The 15,928-nt window shown below is 44.6% G+C and overlaps 2 protein-coding genes across 3 annotated transcripts in view; both read right to left on the bottom strand.

Annotated features, from left to right (window-relative positions):
* Positions 1-4,146, bottom strand: part of LOC145439842 (uncharacterized) — a 138,496-nt gene extending 134,350 nt beyond the window's left edge. For both annotated transcript variants that reach the window (XM_080317482.1, XM_080317481.1), the window contains exon 1: positions 4,128-4,146. The gene's annotated coding sequence lies outside the window, so the exon portion shown is untranslated. The remainder of the gene's footprint in view (positions 1-4,127) is intronic.
* LOC145439997 (uncharacterized) lies at positions 485-3,507 on the bottom strand. The gene has a single exon (XM_080317661.1). It carries the CDS (start codon positions 3,505-3,507, stop codon positions 586-588), a length of 2,922 nt encoding a protein of 973 aa, XP_080173787.1. The 3' UTR covers positions 485-585.
* Positions 4,147-15,928: the final 11,782 nt, after the last annotated feature.

Genomic DNA, 15,928 nt, shown 5'->3' with positions numbered 1-15,928 from the left:
GGTTTGCAGCCTCCATCAACCCATCGTCGATTACAGTGTCGCGAGTACTGCTTTCGACGTTGGTTCCGTCCCGTTCATCACACGGGTTCTCGTCATGTAGTGTTACTAAAGATAATTCTTCATTTGCGTTAGACGGGGTTTTTAATTCCGTTGCTATGCTTGGTAATTGTTGGACTTGGTCAATCCATTTTAGGCCAACAATATTGAGAGGGACTCCATCCCCGGTTGCAAATGGAACCGGTAGTCCATCAAAGTCAATTATAACCAAAGAATCCACGTGAGAGGAGCCCCCTATACCACGTAACTTCATATCCAGGGGTTGGCGTTCCTCCCAGCTTTTTGGGTACATCTTTTTTACAACTTTTTTCATAATCAAATTGGGTATACTACCCGTGTCGGCCAGAAATTTTGTGCCAGTTGTTGAATCAACTAGGTACAAAAGCCGACCGCCGAATAACTCCGTAAAGTCTGGTTGTAGGGGGTTATCCGGTGTATCAAGAAAGGTAAATAGGGGTAAAGAAGCATTATGTAAAGTTTTTGCGTGCTGTGGAAGTAAATTGTCTGGGAGCTGATTTACCGGATCAATCAGCACCCCAAGACGTTTTTTGAGAGCTGTATTCCTTGGTCGAGCTCTTCATCCGTCCAGTGAGAGGCATCGTACCGACGTGAGTTTCGCGGGTACGACGGCTCTGTCCAGGCCACGTGGCCACTGCCTTGTGGTGGTTGGGCTGGCGGTCCTTGGGGACCCCATTGGTCCCTATTGTGCCAATGGGTCCTATCCCGATTCTTCGGTCGCGTGTCGAAGTAGTTTTCGCACAGGACCGTTCGCTGAACAAATGAAGGAGAGCGTTGGGTCGCAAGATACCTGTCAAGGTCCCGGATCGTTCGTAGGTTATTCTGCCTTAGAAATGGTCCCCAGTTTCGTTCCGCGGCTTCCTTTAGGTAGGCAGGTACTGGCCGTGTCCGCGCTCGTATGACCCATCCTAAGGTGTCATCTTTGGCAAGTGCCTCGTCGTTGAGCCAAAGAATAAACTTGGCTACACAATTTCGGGACTGATGTCCAGGTGCCTTGCAGTAATAACACACCGAGAGTGCTTGTCCTCGGGGTGGATCCAAGTACAAGCCTAGAGGGGCGAAGATGTTAGGATTACCAAGGAAATTGTACCTCTCACCTTGGGTTTCTGCTATGTTGCGAGCTTCCTGGCTGTTTGACGGGGTGATTTGCGAGCTATCTCCCCCCATTCCTGAATCCTGTGTGTTCATCATTCGCGGACTCATCATTCGCGGGCCATGATTTGAAGCACTCGGTCCAGGTTGAAACCTCGGTTGTCCCGCAGGTCCTGACGGTACATTGCGGGCGTTCTGAGGTCGCGTTTGTCCAGGCCTCGGGGCCTGTACCCGTCTTCCAGGTCCATAACCGTTTCCGCTGTTGGCAGGCGGACGACCGGTCCGAGCCATACGATGTGGGTTGCGGCGTCGGCCGTCATCGGCCAATTGTCGCGGCGGCATCTGTCCTACCGGTCTAGGGGGTGTACTTGCACCACCAAAAATGTCCGGCTGCTGTAGTGGTGAAGGTGACTGCACCACCGGAGGTGGCGTTGTTCCCGGGTGAGGGGGAGTATTTAGCTGTCCATCACTACTCCCGTGCGTGGGATAGCTGTGCATCATAGGTCCCGTAGGCTGAACATTATAGATGTGTACCGGCGGTAGTGACACCGACTTCTCGCGTGTTTTATCGGGCACCCGAGTAGGTAGACTCATTTCCTGCTCGTCCAAGAACTCGGAGTTCCAGTATAACTGCAGTTCCTCCGCCACATCTTGCCATGACTTGTCGTCCCAACCCCGCATGAGCAGTCTAAGGGATTCTGGTAATTTTTGTCGCAAATTGCGGAAGAGTCGCAGTCCGTCCTGATTCGCTTTGATCTCATCATACATGTTTATCTCCAGCTGTTTCAGAGCGCTGTTCAGGAGCGGCAATGGCTCTTTTTCCCAACAATAATTTCTTCGGAAATCGTTGATTACCCTCTCATTGTTTACCAATCCTTGAGGATTGGATAGCGATAGCGCCTTCATGACAGAGGTCCACTTCGCATTCCCTGAATTGGTGTTAAAGAAGTTCCCCAGCTGGTTGGCTTGCTTGGTACGCCCCGCACTTCGCAATTTCTTTTGCATGGCGTTAGCCAGGATAATATCCGCATCGGTGTCACCTTCACCGTGTCGTACGCGTTTCATCGTATTCGCCATCCATTTCAGAAGAGGCATGTCACCTGGATCCATCATCAGCTGTAGCATTTCTTTCTCCGATTGAAACCTCACAGGCGTGGTGAGCATCGGATGTTGCGGGAGTGGGTGCGGACGTGGGGCTGGACTTCGTGGTCTCTCCCCGCCTTCCCTAGGAGTGGACGCGTATCGCGGCAGCCTTAGGCATTCTGGACTACCCGATCTGTCTTCCCCATATCCCGTCGCAAAGTGCTCTTGGCTGAGAAGGTTCGTTGTGGCGTTCCTGCAAGCTGCCAAAGACTCCCTTGCCTTGTCCATCCTCTGAGTCAATCGACTCAACTGGGCGTTGACCTTATCCTCTATGCGACCAGAGTTCTCGTCACCGTTTCGTGGCTGTTGGTCCTCCCGGAAGGTGACGCGTCTTGTCTGATCGCTATCCGTGCTGTTCGTCCGACCTTGGGATCCTTTAGTCGCCTGTCGGCCCTCGAGCCACTTATCGAGTTGTTCATGGGTTAGCGGATAGCCACCGTCGGAATCCGGTCCAGTATCGGTTTCTGTTTCCTCCGATTGGAGCGGTCCGGGCGTGTCCACGAGGTATCTCGTTAGACGAGGGCTATTTATACTAGCAAGCGTTCGCAGATGATCGTAGGACCTTGGGGTCGGACCTCCCTCCGCGCCTATTTGTTTAGGGCGTGTCCCGCTTCCTGTGCGGAAACTCGGAGCAAGTCCAGGCTTAGAGCCTGGAGGGATTGTTTCTGAGTCCGGCAACGTAGGGTACACAGCCGTTACCGTATGGCAATCCAGACCCTTTTGAACCGTAAACGTGGGCATAGGTGCCACGTCCATGCTCGTTTGTACAGCAGCCGGGTTATATGCCGGTGGAGGTGCTGTAGCCATTACAGACAGAGAAGGAGGTGGTGGAGGTTTATCTCCAGTCACTTGCGCGTGTGCCACGCCCAGTTCAAATTCTGACTTTAAAATTTCATTCAGCACTGCGGTGGAAACTTTCCCGCTTGCTTTTGAAGTTGCGCTGCACACTGCTTTGAGGTCAGCCTGAGCCTGCCTCACTTCCTTCTTGGCTTTCTCTAACCCTTTCATCGTTTCGGGCAGAGTCGACTTAATTTCTTTAAGCGCTTTTGTTTGTTCCGCTACGTTCCTTGCCAGCTGTTCTTCTTGTTGTCGTACATCTTCGTGGCGTTTCTGTGTTGCTTTTAGCAGTTTGATCCCCTGCTCGAGTTCGCCAGCCGCCTTCGACGGCTTCTTTTTCTTTCTAAACAACTTCAACATTGTTGGCGTAATTTGGTTAAAACTGCGATTGTCTCTTTGTTGATATTGGGCCTCTTATTGGCTTGAAGAGGTGACGTTCTGGGCTTGGACCTCTGTAGATGAGGTTAAGTTACTCAGGATCACCGGTCCCTGGGTCGTGACCTGGGTCGTGACGAGGTGACCTCCAGTAACTACAAACGACTCGGTCGTTGTAGTGGTGATCGAAGGTGTGGGTAACAATAGGGATGCAAGGAACGACGGTACGCTGTGTCCGGAGACCGATATTATTATCACCAAAAGTGAGATGGCGGATGTGATCACGGATGCGACTAGTACGGCTTTCACGATGGTCGTCTTTGGGCACATCGAGTGGTCAACGTTATACCGGAAATGTCTCCCAGTGGTGCCTCCAGATATTTTAAAGTGCAGCTCCAATAACGATTGTTATGCGAGTAGTCCACACTTGGTTCGGGTTATTTCGCGGTGAGGAGTTGACTCTTCTTTTGTACTCGAGTTGTCCAGACGACGTTCTTGGATATTGATTGAAGTATCCGTAGCGGTTGCAATGTTGTATATCCAAGTAATCAATGACCGTTAGGTCCAGAATTCTAAACTAACCTATACTAACGTGTAATCTAAACCTTAATACAACCAAATACTCCAATTATAATCATGCAAGCGGAAATGAGGTAACTCTATGCAAAACTCGGTTAAATTGGCATACACAACATTCATCAATTATAACCCAAGGCATGGTTTAGCCTACTCAACATCATGCACGATTAAAACGTTTTAAATACTCCAAGGTTTGTTTACGCATTTTTATGCGACGGCCTTTCCTGCCGAATGTGTGTATATCCAAGGGTTTGTTTACACATATAATGCATGTGACGGCCTTTCCTGCCGAAAAGTAGTCCACGGTTGGTTTACACATATAATGCATGTGACGGCCTTTCCTGCCGAAAAGTAGCTCCACGGTTGGTTTACACATATAATGCATGTGACGGCCTTTCCTGCCGAAAAGTACATACATGACATATCGTTTCACATCCCTCAATTACAATAGTCATGCACGAACTAATAATGATTACAATCCGTCATCTATCTGGGTTCCTTTAGTATTGGTGTAAGCTTTTTATTCATTCGTATGTACCGTGTCTCACAGGCAACAGACCTGATTTACCACGAATCCTAAACTCTACACATGCTCCAATAAGGTAGAGGGTCCTGGCTTTAGTATACGGACGCGTAGCCAGTTATAACGCGTAATTAGGGCCTAGCTACAGGCGCAGTACTTGCTATCGAATCATTGCAGTGACAACCAATCATTCACATACTAAATGCTCAAAACCTCATACATGCATCTATGACATAAAATGTTAGCGCCATTTTAAAGCAACCTGATGGTATTGGTCAAAGATACAGCAAATGCAGTGTTTGAACACAATAAGGAAAACTGGCGACACTATACAATAACACATCATAGTAAACCCTCACATGAAAGTACCCATCAGTTCGTTATGACGCGTAACGCCGGAAGGTTCTGACATTAAGGACGTCGCCTCGTTGATCCAATTGACAGGATAGTGTGCCTGGTTAAGTGCACGTTAATCCCATCAACATGATCATTATGCCTCGTTAAAGTACATGTGCGTTACTACCCTTAACAAGGTGTTGCTTATTCGAACACTGCCAGATACCGATGGTCCCTTGCGGGTTTCGTTACGTTACAGTTCGTTATGATTCTCGTGTCCCGTCATCGTGCCGCAGATTGAATCATGCCATCGCTCGTCCAACGCCTCTTTTCCGATCTCCATCATCTTATTTTCAGATCACCTCTGGCAACTGTACGTTTGAGTACTCGGTCTCGTGCATCTCCTTTCGAACCCGATTTCTTTGACTCCTTTGATCATGAAACAATTTTTCTGCCGCAGCTTGTCATGATCGTCTCTTCCTCCGTTACCGTTAACGTGATTTGCGGGCTTGGTTTGGCACGTTCCAACCTTTGGTTCACTGTCCCTTTGTTAGCAGTGATTGATGGTTGTGCCGGATTTCCTTTTATTTCTTCTATTACACTTCGTTAAGCCCTCGAGAGGAGTAATATTTTCGGGATCTCGTTTGCACTCTTAGAGTTGGTACTCTCAAGTCGCTCAAAATTGCCAAAAAATTGTCTTGTTATGGTTTTGGTACGAGCATGGCATTTCCTTCTCGGCGTTTTCAGACGTTATCACTTGGTATTGTCATACGCGTTTTCGGGCACATTCGATGTTCACATAGAGGACATTTAAATAGACACATATCAGTATATTGCGAGATTTGTTATCGTAACGTCACTATAACACAGTAATTTGCGTACATATACAGATCACGATGCGATAACTATACTTGCCAGGCAGATCCATTTCGTAAAACGAATGTGCAGGCAAAACGGGTCCATTTCTAATGTCCTACTCAACCATTGACACATCCGTTTCGAAAAACGCATGTGTGGACAGGTTCGGGGTTCTTTTTCCTAAGGTCTTTATGATAGCAGTACTGGCCCGAGGTATTCCTACTTAATTCTAGTCCTAATCATTCTCGGTTATAATATACGTTTTTATTAATCCTATGTAGTGCCCTAAACGTTTTCGAAAATTTGTCCGTCTTATCCAGGATCTAATATCAAGGTACGGATGTTTAATAATTATAGTAGCCCTAATCGTTTTGGAAAATATGTCCGTCTTATCCAGGATCTAAGATCAAGGTACGGATCTGCCAATGGCAGTGGCCCTAAACATTTTGGAAAGTCTGTCCGTCTTATCCAAGATCTGATATCAAGGTACGGATGCATATTAGTTATAATAGCCCTAATCGTTTTGGAAAATATGACCGTCTTATCCAGGATCTAAGATCAAGGTACGGATCAACAATTATTCCACGAGGGTATAGATACTGACACGTATGTTGTGTCTTATCTCTTCTCTCCCCCTCTCAAATTCGCATGGTTTGAATGCTTGGCACCTGTCGGTTTTACAAGACATTCTCACAACGGTCCGAGCCCAAGTCCAATCCAACTACCTCTTCGTGTTACACACGTTGTATGTTGCATGTCCAACACAACTACTCCTCCAACCACTTCGTATTGAATAAACTCAATAATCCAATAAAGGCATTTTTCTGTTTATAATCTATATCAGTCATAAGTTACTATTTACAAATGTCTATCTACATTTTATAATTTTTGATTTGTGTTTTATAATTTTTAATTTTTTCTCGTAATCTTCAAGTTTCCTTTATAAATTTCAAGATTTTCTTTAAAAATTTCAAGATTTTCTTTATAAATATCAATATTTCCTTCATAAATTCTGTTTTCTCTTTATAAATTTCAATTTTTTCTTTATAAATTCAGTTTTCTCATTATGAATTACAATATATTCTTTATAAATTTCAATTTTTCTTTATAAATATCAATACTTTCTTCATAAATTCAGTTTTCTCTTTATAAATTTAAATATTTTCTTTATAAATTCAGTTTTCTCTTTATGAATTACAATATATCCTTTATAAATTTCAATTTTTTGTTTATAAATTTTGTCTTTTATAATTTTTATACCTTATTTACACTTCGGGTTTTATTTTTTTATAATGTTTTTTTGTCGGATTTACTAATACTATATTGCATTACATATATACATTATTTACATCACAATTGCGTTGTCCCTGCCTTTCCCTTTATCACACTGGGAATGCCAATGGCCACGTTCCTTTAGTCTATTTACAAGAAGTTTGAAGAAAACGCGGTCTTCCCATAATTAATGCAAGTGTGAGAAGTGCCAAGAACTAAACTTATTGTTTTCCACGTTACTACTTCCACAAGAACGTCCAGTAAGCCTAGTTTCTTCTCGCCAAATTGCACAATATATTACATGTTGAATGACACCTCTTACCTTATGGTAAGTGCCAATCGATGTCAATCTTAGAATAGGTAGGGATGCCATGAGGCAGGGACGGAAAAAAGTACACTCCTTTTCATTTAAATTTACATAGTTATTTACATGGTTATTTACAGATATTCATTATTTTATTTTTATTTTTTATCTATTTACATATATATCATTATTTACAGACACTAAAGATATTGCGTTATCCCTGCCTTCCTCTCCGTCTAACTGGGAATGCCAATGGCCACGTTACTTCAGCGCACTCCTAAGATTCCCAAAGGCCTTTGGATCACTCACATAATGCCCAAAAAGAACGCGGTCTTCCCATAGTTAATCTAGATGCGGTACGAATTGAGAAGTGCCATGAACCAAGCTTGCTGTCCCTTATGTTACCCCTAGCATAAGGATACCCAACAAGTCCGGTTTCTTCTATCAAAATCGCACGCTATGTATACATATGTACAGGTGAAGGACCCCTCTTATCATATGACGAGTGCACGCTGTGCATATGCACAGGTGAAGGACCCTTCTTATCATACGATAAGTGCCAAGCGGTTTCCTCCGGATTAACAGACTACGAGAGGTGCCATGAGGCAGGGAGAAAATATTAAATTACGTTTAAATATACGCGACTATTTACAATATTACTTGTGACCCAATAAAGTCAACGATCCCAGAAACCGTTTCCGTCATAAGCTTTTTCAAAAAAATAATAATAATAATAAAAATATTAAATTCAATCAACTCTAGTGAGCAATACGTAGAATGCGCACGCGTGCTGTGCGGGCGGGGAGTGGTATGCGGACAAAACTCAACCAAGTAACTATTAATATATAAGTAATAAATAATAAATAAAAAAGATTAGCAAACCATTTCATATCGTACACAAGGTGATTTTTCACGGGAAGGGTGGCTATCAAGTTAATTACACGACAGTATTCAACTTCTACCGTTATAACCGGAATAACTGGACACAACGACCGGCGATGAACGGTACCCTTATTGAAACGAAGACGACCTTCTAGGCTTTAAGCGGTTGCTATTTGCTGTTCAGTATCTTTACATGGTTGTTTATGTAACTATATATGATTCCGTAGATCTAATAAAATAAAATACAAGAATACGGCTTCTACTTTCGGCTATTCCTAAGTTCCACCGTATTCTGGCTCTTAACACTTTTTCCGTTTAGTTTGGCTTGACAGGGATACCGAATTAATAGAATTGTCCTAAGTCCTTGTCAGCCGTTCCTATTGTCCTAATGAAAACAAAATTCCTACCCGACGCTGCTTTCAGCGTTCTCTACCGGTTCTAGCGTCTGACGGGAAGGCGGAGATAGCGGTGGTGTCATCGGAATGGCATCGTCTCCCTGCTGCTGCGACTGCTGTTCTTCCCAATCCATAGCCGAGTCGATGAGCCTCTCTATTTCCTCCTTCAGTTGTTGTCTATACGAGGGTGACAACGTCCCCACCCATTCGCGCATTTCACTCTGGTTCATTGTTGATACGCATAAAGGCAGGTCACACATCTCAAACAGATCAGGTTTTTATTCTCCGTTTAATATACCTTAATACAAAGTACAGGGTTCAACATTGTTCGGATACATTCCTCAATGATCAAGCATTAATCTTTATGAAGCACGAACATAATTTTAAAGGCAAATTTGTCACGAAAGCGGTTTCCTCCAAGTACACAAGAAATGGTTTATAAGATGTGAACAATTTTATCAAACGGGTTTGGTCTTAAAACGGTATCCTTCTTCTGGCACTTAGAATCTCCCTAGCCGTTCGCGGGGCACCAACACTTGTCGGGACTGGACCTGCGGTTGCTTGCAGCATCGCCCCGGTAGGGGCGTTTGGTTCAAGTCGCCTTTTTTGCCCCCTAGGTTCGATCTCTGTTGTAGAGTCGGGTACCGGAGCGATACCGCTAGTGCGGTGCATGACTGTTGGCCTAACACAGGTTTGTTGCGAGACACGACCACCGGCGAGAACAAACGACCCCCCAATGTAGCCGAACGCAAGAGCGCTGCCATACGAAAATCCCCACATATCCAAATTGCCCCCCTGGAGATATTCTGCTTCTGCATCCTGACGTATTCTTTCAGGGCCCCAAACAGGCATTCCCTTTTCAACCCGATACTGCTGCATCAGTATAGATACGGCTGTTATTATTGCCTCTGCATAAAGAACCACAATTATCATGTGACCCTTGCCTAGATAAGTGGTATGGACAGGACCTTTATATAACACGTTAGCTATTGTGATGCAATGCTTGCATATATTTATGCATGCTTCAATATCGGTTCGGCATTGGAAGTAGGGTCTCGAAAATTTCGCGACAAAGCACTGTTTACATCCGATATTTGTCACCGAGCTGGTGGGATTTGCCGTCCCTTCTCGTCTCTCTGCTGAGGCCAGGTACTGTTGGAAGTATCGTACTCGTGGGTTATTCCGATCGTGCCCCAACAATACGCCCACCAAGTGTTTTTGTACAGCGTCGGATCCAATTGTTCCTAGTACTAGGCTCTGTTTGTTTGCGAGTGGTAGTGATGCAGCCCATTCCCGGGCGAAACTGTGGTCCATATCCGGCTTGCATAGCAATCCAAAACACATTTTTAATCTGTTTGATATTTTTCCTTATAACAAAAAACGATTGTTATTCAAACGTTTCATACAATCACAAACACAGGCAGTAACACCAAATTACAATTCGAATTTCAGATTGTTATGTTTAGTCAAGAGCGCGGTACATTACGCGTCGGAATCATTATTATCTTTAGCCAAATTTCAATTGTCGTTCCGCACGCGAGGGTTTTCTTGTTTTCCTTGTGTCTCCCCTACGACACGGTAGTGTCGTAGGAGTTGTTGGGTATGATATGGCCAATAATTTTCTAAAAATTTATCCATTTCCGATTCGTCAATGGACAGTGAATGCAATTCTTCTAGGGAGTCAAGGAATCTCCTGTAAACTTTGGAGAAATCTTCATACGCTCCCTTGATTATTTCAAGTCTCTCCCCCCATTTGTCCGATAACATGTCTCTATCGAGTGTGAGTGCGGTCATGGCTTCGTATGCTTCAATTTTTTTCTTATGTTTCGCAATTTCAGCAATCTGAAAATCTCCGAATCTTATTTCTACCGACCATTTGCCGGTCATTAGCCGATCATCCTCTTCTATGGGCATAATCATCATTTGTTCACTCCTTCTGGACTCGTCCATCGCCAAGTTTATGATCAATTGTTTATTTGAAGTAATACTTTCTTAAGAAACAAATCAATATAGTTCAGAAGATTGTGAGCACGAAACAATGATACACAGAAACAATGACAAACAATTCGGTTCTAAAGGCACAACTCCATATATTCATCTCTTAGAGAATCGGAACCGGGCCACTCGTCTCGACCGTCTATTTCCAAGAATAGGCCGACGTCGAAGTTTTGCTCTAGGGTCTGTATCGTGGGGGCATCGGGAGACCAATTGTTCTCCAGAAACTCGTCCACTTCCATCTCGTTTGTGCATAGCGAACTCAAACCCTTCAAGGAAGCACTCAAGTTCCTATACGCCCGCCAAGATTCTTTGTTCGACTTATTGCGAGTCATTGTGAGCACGGCATTTGCGTGCGCCATCCGCGCACGTTTTGCACGTTTTTTATTCGCATTTATTTTTCTTATTTTTTCCATATGCTCTAATCTCCGATTACTCCGGAGTTTTGCCTCGGCCGCCCTAATATCGTCCTGTTTTACTACTACAGTCCATTTTCCTTTTACCAATTTCTCATCTTCATCAATATGTTTAACATATCTTCGTTTTATTTTCACACCAGATTTTCCATTTTTCAAATTTTCGTCAGTCCACTCTTTGTCAATTGTATATACATCTCCGTTAGTTCGAGGTACTGATCCAGCCATTCGTGATAGTTACTTAGTAATTTGTTAACCGATTTATCCTTAAAAATAAACACACCACACCATTACACTCAAGCAATCTCGAAACAGAATTTCAAAAACAGGCTTTATTCAGTTTAAAAACAGGTTATGCCTATCGTTCGAGGAGTCAAAACTCCAACCGCCGTATGACACGCGAAAGTTTCTTAGTTGTTTGTCGGGTCATTCGTCTGTCCGAGTTGTCTTGCTTACGCGGTGCTTTGTGCTTGAGTATCGGTCCATCTTTAGGTGCAGGGGTAGAAGGCGCGATATCGACGGGGGAAGTAAGGGGTGGCCAACGGGTTTTTAGAAATTCGTTCATTTCTGTTCTGTCGATGGACGCAAACTTTAGTTCCTCCAGGGCATCAGAAAATCTCTTATAATTTTTAGAGAATTCTGCCTGTGCTCCCTGGATTATTTCAACCCAATCCCCCCATTCTCCCGGAAGGACGTTCCTATCATCTACGAGCGCGGCCATGGCTTCGCACATTTCGATTTTTTTCATAAGTCTTTCTGTATCATCCGGGGTCTCAAGGTTCCTTATTTCCGACATTCTGGCAACCTCGGCGATTTGAGAATCCGCAAGCCTTATTCCTACTGACCATTCGCCCGTCATTAGTTGTTCATTCTCCAAAATGGGCATAGTCGGGAATTCGTTCGTTTCAGTGGACTCAGCCATTAACAAAGTTTTTATACAATAGTTCTTTAAAATGAATATAGTTTTTTACAGCACAGACATGAACGTTTTACAATTACAATTCCATATTTTCATCCAACATTTCCCATTGGCCAGTCACCGACAGTTCAGCTATGGTAGTTACGGTCATGGTAGTGGTTGTACATGTCTCCCAGGGACGCCAGATTGCAACTTCAGTTTGTGGCTTCCAATCTATAGCCAATGGGGAATTCAGGGATTCTATCCATGCTTTTTCGACTTCTTCCCTTTCCACTTTCACCATTACCATCTGAGTTGATGGTTTCGGTAAACTTTGATTGGTAATCGAGAGACCCCCCATGACTGATCCTTCATCAATTCTTTCCAACACCACAACACATCTACCGGGCAACAGCTTTTCATCGTTCTCAATTGTATATACTTCCATAGCGGAGCACTTAGCCATTATCTTGGTGACCAGTCAGTAGTTTAGTAAACGATCTTAATGAAATATCAAATTGAAGTCATCAAATCAAAGTTATTTAATAATTCCAAAGTTCACTTAGTTTTATAATGACAGTTCCCTCAACGTCTATGAAAGCGTATGACTGGGATTGCCATCAATGGCCAGCCTTATCCCTTTTTCTGAGTCGATGGACTGACCACTAATGCAACCCCTACCACACAAATTACTCTGGTTTCACGTTATTATTTTATAAACCCTATCCAGGTACATCAGTGAATGCGCATGATTAGAACTGCAACAAGCAACCAAATTTCATTTTCATTTAGAGATTTTGATTAGTTGAAGCAGCCCCCACCACACAGGTTATCTCAGCAATATGCCCAAGAGACATCCAACCTTTCAGTAGGCCTGGCCAGGCCAGACTGATCATCAGTTGCTATGTCATCCTGTATATATACCCAACACTTAGGAAGTGAAGTGAGGATGTGTGTCATTGCTGAGAACAGGAAATAACAGTCCCGGCCTGTGGTGAGGGCGTGCTCCACTGTAATAGGGTAGAAAATTCTCAGGAAGTGGCAACCTCGGTTTGACGTGAATTCGTGCGTTATGGTTTTATGGTAGTCAAACAACAGGAAATGTTTTTCTCGACTCAACCCAGAGTCGCGCGTCATAGTGGTTATGATATGCCATTAACAGGAAATGTTTGCCTCCAATTGACGTGAAGTCGTGTGTCGCGGCTTCCTGATAGTCCAACAACAGGAAATGTTTACTTCAACTTGACGAGGAATCGCGCGTCACAACCTCATGAAATGCGAACAACAGGAAATGTTTTTCTCGACTTTACGCGAAGCCGTGCGTCACAGTTTCATGATATGTGAACAACAGGAAATGTTTTTCTCCACTTGGCATGAAGTCGTGCGTCATAGCTGTTGTAATAGGCCATCAACAGGAAATGTTTACCTCTACTTGCCGTGAAGTCGTGCGTCACAACCTCATGATATGTGAATAACAGGAAATGTTTTCCACCTCCTAACACGAAGTCGTGCGCCACAGTCTCACGAATCGCGAATAACAGGAAATGTTTTCCTCGACTTCGCCCGCGCGCATTAGTTCATCGGTTGGTTTTATTGTTTTAGCGAAATGCACAGCCCGAACAAGTCTACTGCCGGTTGATACAATAAGTCTCCTAATGTGCTAGCTATAAGTTACAAGTATATAACAATGCGTTAATGTACTCACGGATTCCTTAGTCGTATGCCCGCGTCCATCCATTGTCTCGGTCTTCGTCTTCGTCTTCTGTCCTTGACCTTGGTCCTTGTTCCTCCTACTTTCGATCTCGACGGCGTCCAATCGCTAGCCGATGCTCCCTATGCCTATGTTAATCCTTATCTCTATTCCTATACCTAAGTGTATACCCATCCCTAATCCTATTGCCTATGTATATGGTTAACTAACCCGGCATGCTAACGGGACCCGTCAGCACGCCGGCTCCTATGCCTATAACTGCGACTAAGTCTAAAGTAAATCCCTATGCTTATGTCTAAACTTAGGCCTACACGTCCTACCCCTAGCTATCCCTAGATCTAAGTCTAAGTCTACGGCCTATGCATTAGCCTATGGCCAACCGGCCCTATAGCCTAAGCTATCTATTCTAGACGACCTACCCCTAGCTACTCCTAGATCTAAGTGCCTCTATGTCTATTCTGTAGCCGTTTATATAGCTTTCAGGCGGGAGTGGGAACGCGTCATTGTGCGTCATTGTGCGTCAATCCGCGTTATTTCGTGCGTCATTGTGCGTCAATCTGCGTTATTTCGTGCGTCATTGTGCGTCAATCTGCGCTGATGTAATGTTTGATTTCGTTATCACTTTTGCCGTAGGTTTCTTTAGGTCAAAGTAGGTTATTCTCGGTCAGACCAGTTCACCTTCGGTTAAACTGGGCTGCCATCGATTAACTCTGTTAATTATTTTTACCTCTTATCAATTATTAAAAATTCTTTTTAATTATTGTTAATTATTGTTCAACACAGCCGTTCTCTTTTACCGAAATCAAATTCTCTTTACCATCATACTTATTTTTTGATTTCAAATTTGGTCCTTTAGTCAAACTGGTCGTCATCGGTTTTCTTTGTGAATTATTTTTATCCTTTGTTAATTATTAAAAATTCTTTTTAATTATCGTTAATTACTGTTCAACACAGTCATTCTTCTTTACCGAAATCAAATTCTCTTTACCATTGCACTTATTTTTCGATTTCAAATTTGGTCCTTTAGTCAAACTGGTCGTCATCGTTGTCATCGCCGTCCATACTTGTTCATTGTTTCTTCTTTGAACCTTTTTTACCTGACCCATAGATCTATATTTTCCGTATTTCGTACCCGCGATCCACAAAAATACTATTACTGCCACCAGCCCCATCGCCACAACGATTGAATATTGTGTGTTCGGGCCTTTGACAATCCCTCCCCCCTCATCTAGTGCAGGGGAAGAGATTCGTTTTACCGAATACTGCTCCTCCATCCGCAGCAGCTCCTGCAGTTGGCTGTAGTAGTTAAACCCACCCCGAGGTGGCGTCCGAAGAACCTGGGCACGTTGTGCTTCGGCAAGGTCGGGAAAGATTCTTGCCATCTGTCGTGTCCCCTGCCCAGGTCGCGGGACTGTGGTCGTTGACCCAGCAATCCACGGCGTTCGAAAAGAGCCAGTCGGTCGTACCCGCAGTTCCGAGGTTCGGGGATGCGGTGTTGCCAAAATCACTGTAGAATCAGTGGTCGTCGCCGCCACCGATTTTGGGGTCGTCCCTGCTCGGGAAAACAAAATAGGGATCGAGGTGGCAGCGGCCTTACCTGTCCACGTGGTAGAAACTCTTTTGGTAACAGTTGCTGTCGCCCCAACTCGTTCCGCAATGCCTGATGTTGTAGTGGAGGAGAGCGTCGTCGAGGCGATAGCGTAAGAGCCGATGGTTGATAGTACAGATTCCGTCGCCACCGCGTCGGCGACGAAAGCATCCAATGTTCCCACCAAAGCTCCGTTACTAGTCGGCTCCACCGACGTGATGACGGGATCGGTCAGCGTAGTCGGTTTCGGTGTCGTGGGCGCAATCGTCGTAACAAGGTCATGTGCCGATCGCGAGGTAATACATCCGGTGGTTAGTAGACGTGTTGTTACGCCCGGTCCTGTCATGGGGCTTTCTGAACTCCTTGCTTCATCTGTCAAGGCTCTGCTTATCGCTATGGTCGTAGGCGACTCGGGTCTGGTGGCCTCTGTTGGTTGTTCTGGTCCGGTCGCCGAGAGAACCCAATGGGGGCGGGTAGAAATTTCCGGATGCGTAGGTTCCGTTTGAGAAAACCCTCTATGTACCCACACACCGACCCCACCTCGTAAGTTCGACAGCGTTCCAGAAAACCCCTTCATTGGCCGTATGGTGTCGGCGCGTCCCATGGTCAGGTACAAATTCGGCGTCTTGGTTTCCGCCGTGGTTGCCGT

This window comes from Botryllus schlosseri, chromosome 5 (genome assembly GCF_051294905.1).
Source record: "Botryllus schlosseri isolate E-star chromosome 5, Bs_hap1, whole genome shotgun sequence".
NCBI classification, from domain to species: Eukaryota; Metazoa; Chordata; class Ascidiacea; order Stolidobranchia; family Styelidae; genus Botryllus; species Botryllus schlosseri.
This window is presented reverse-complemented; position numbering and strand designations above follow the sequence as displayed.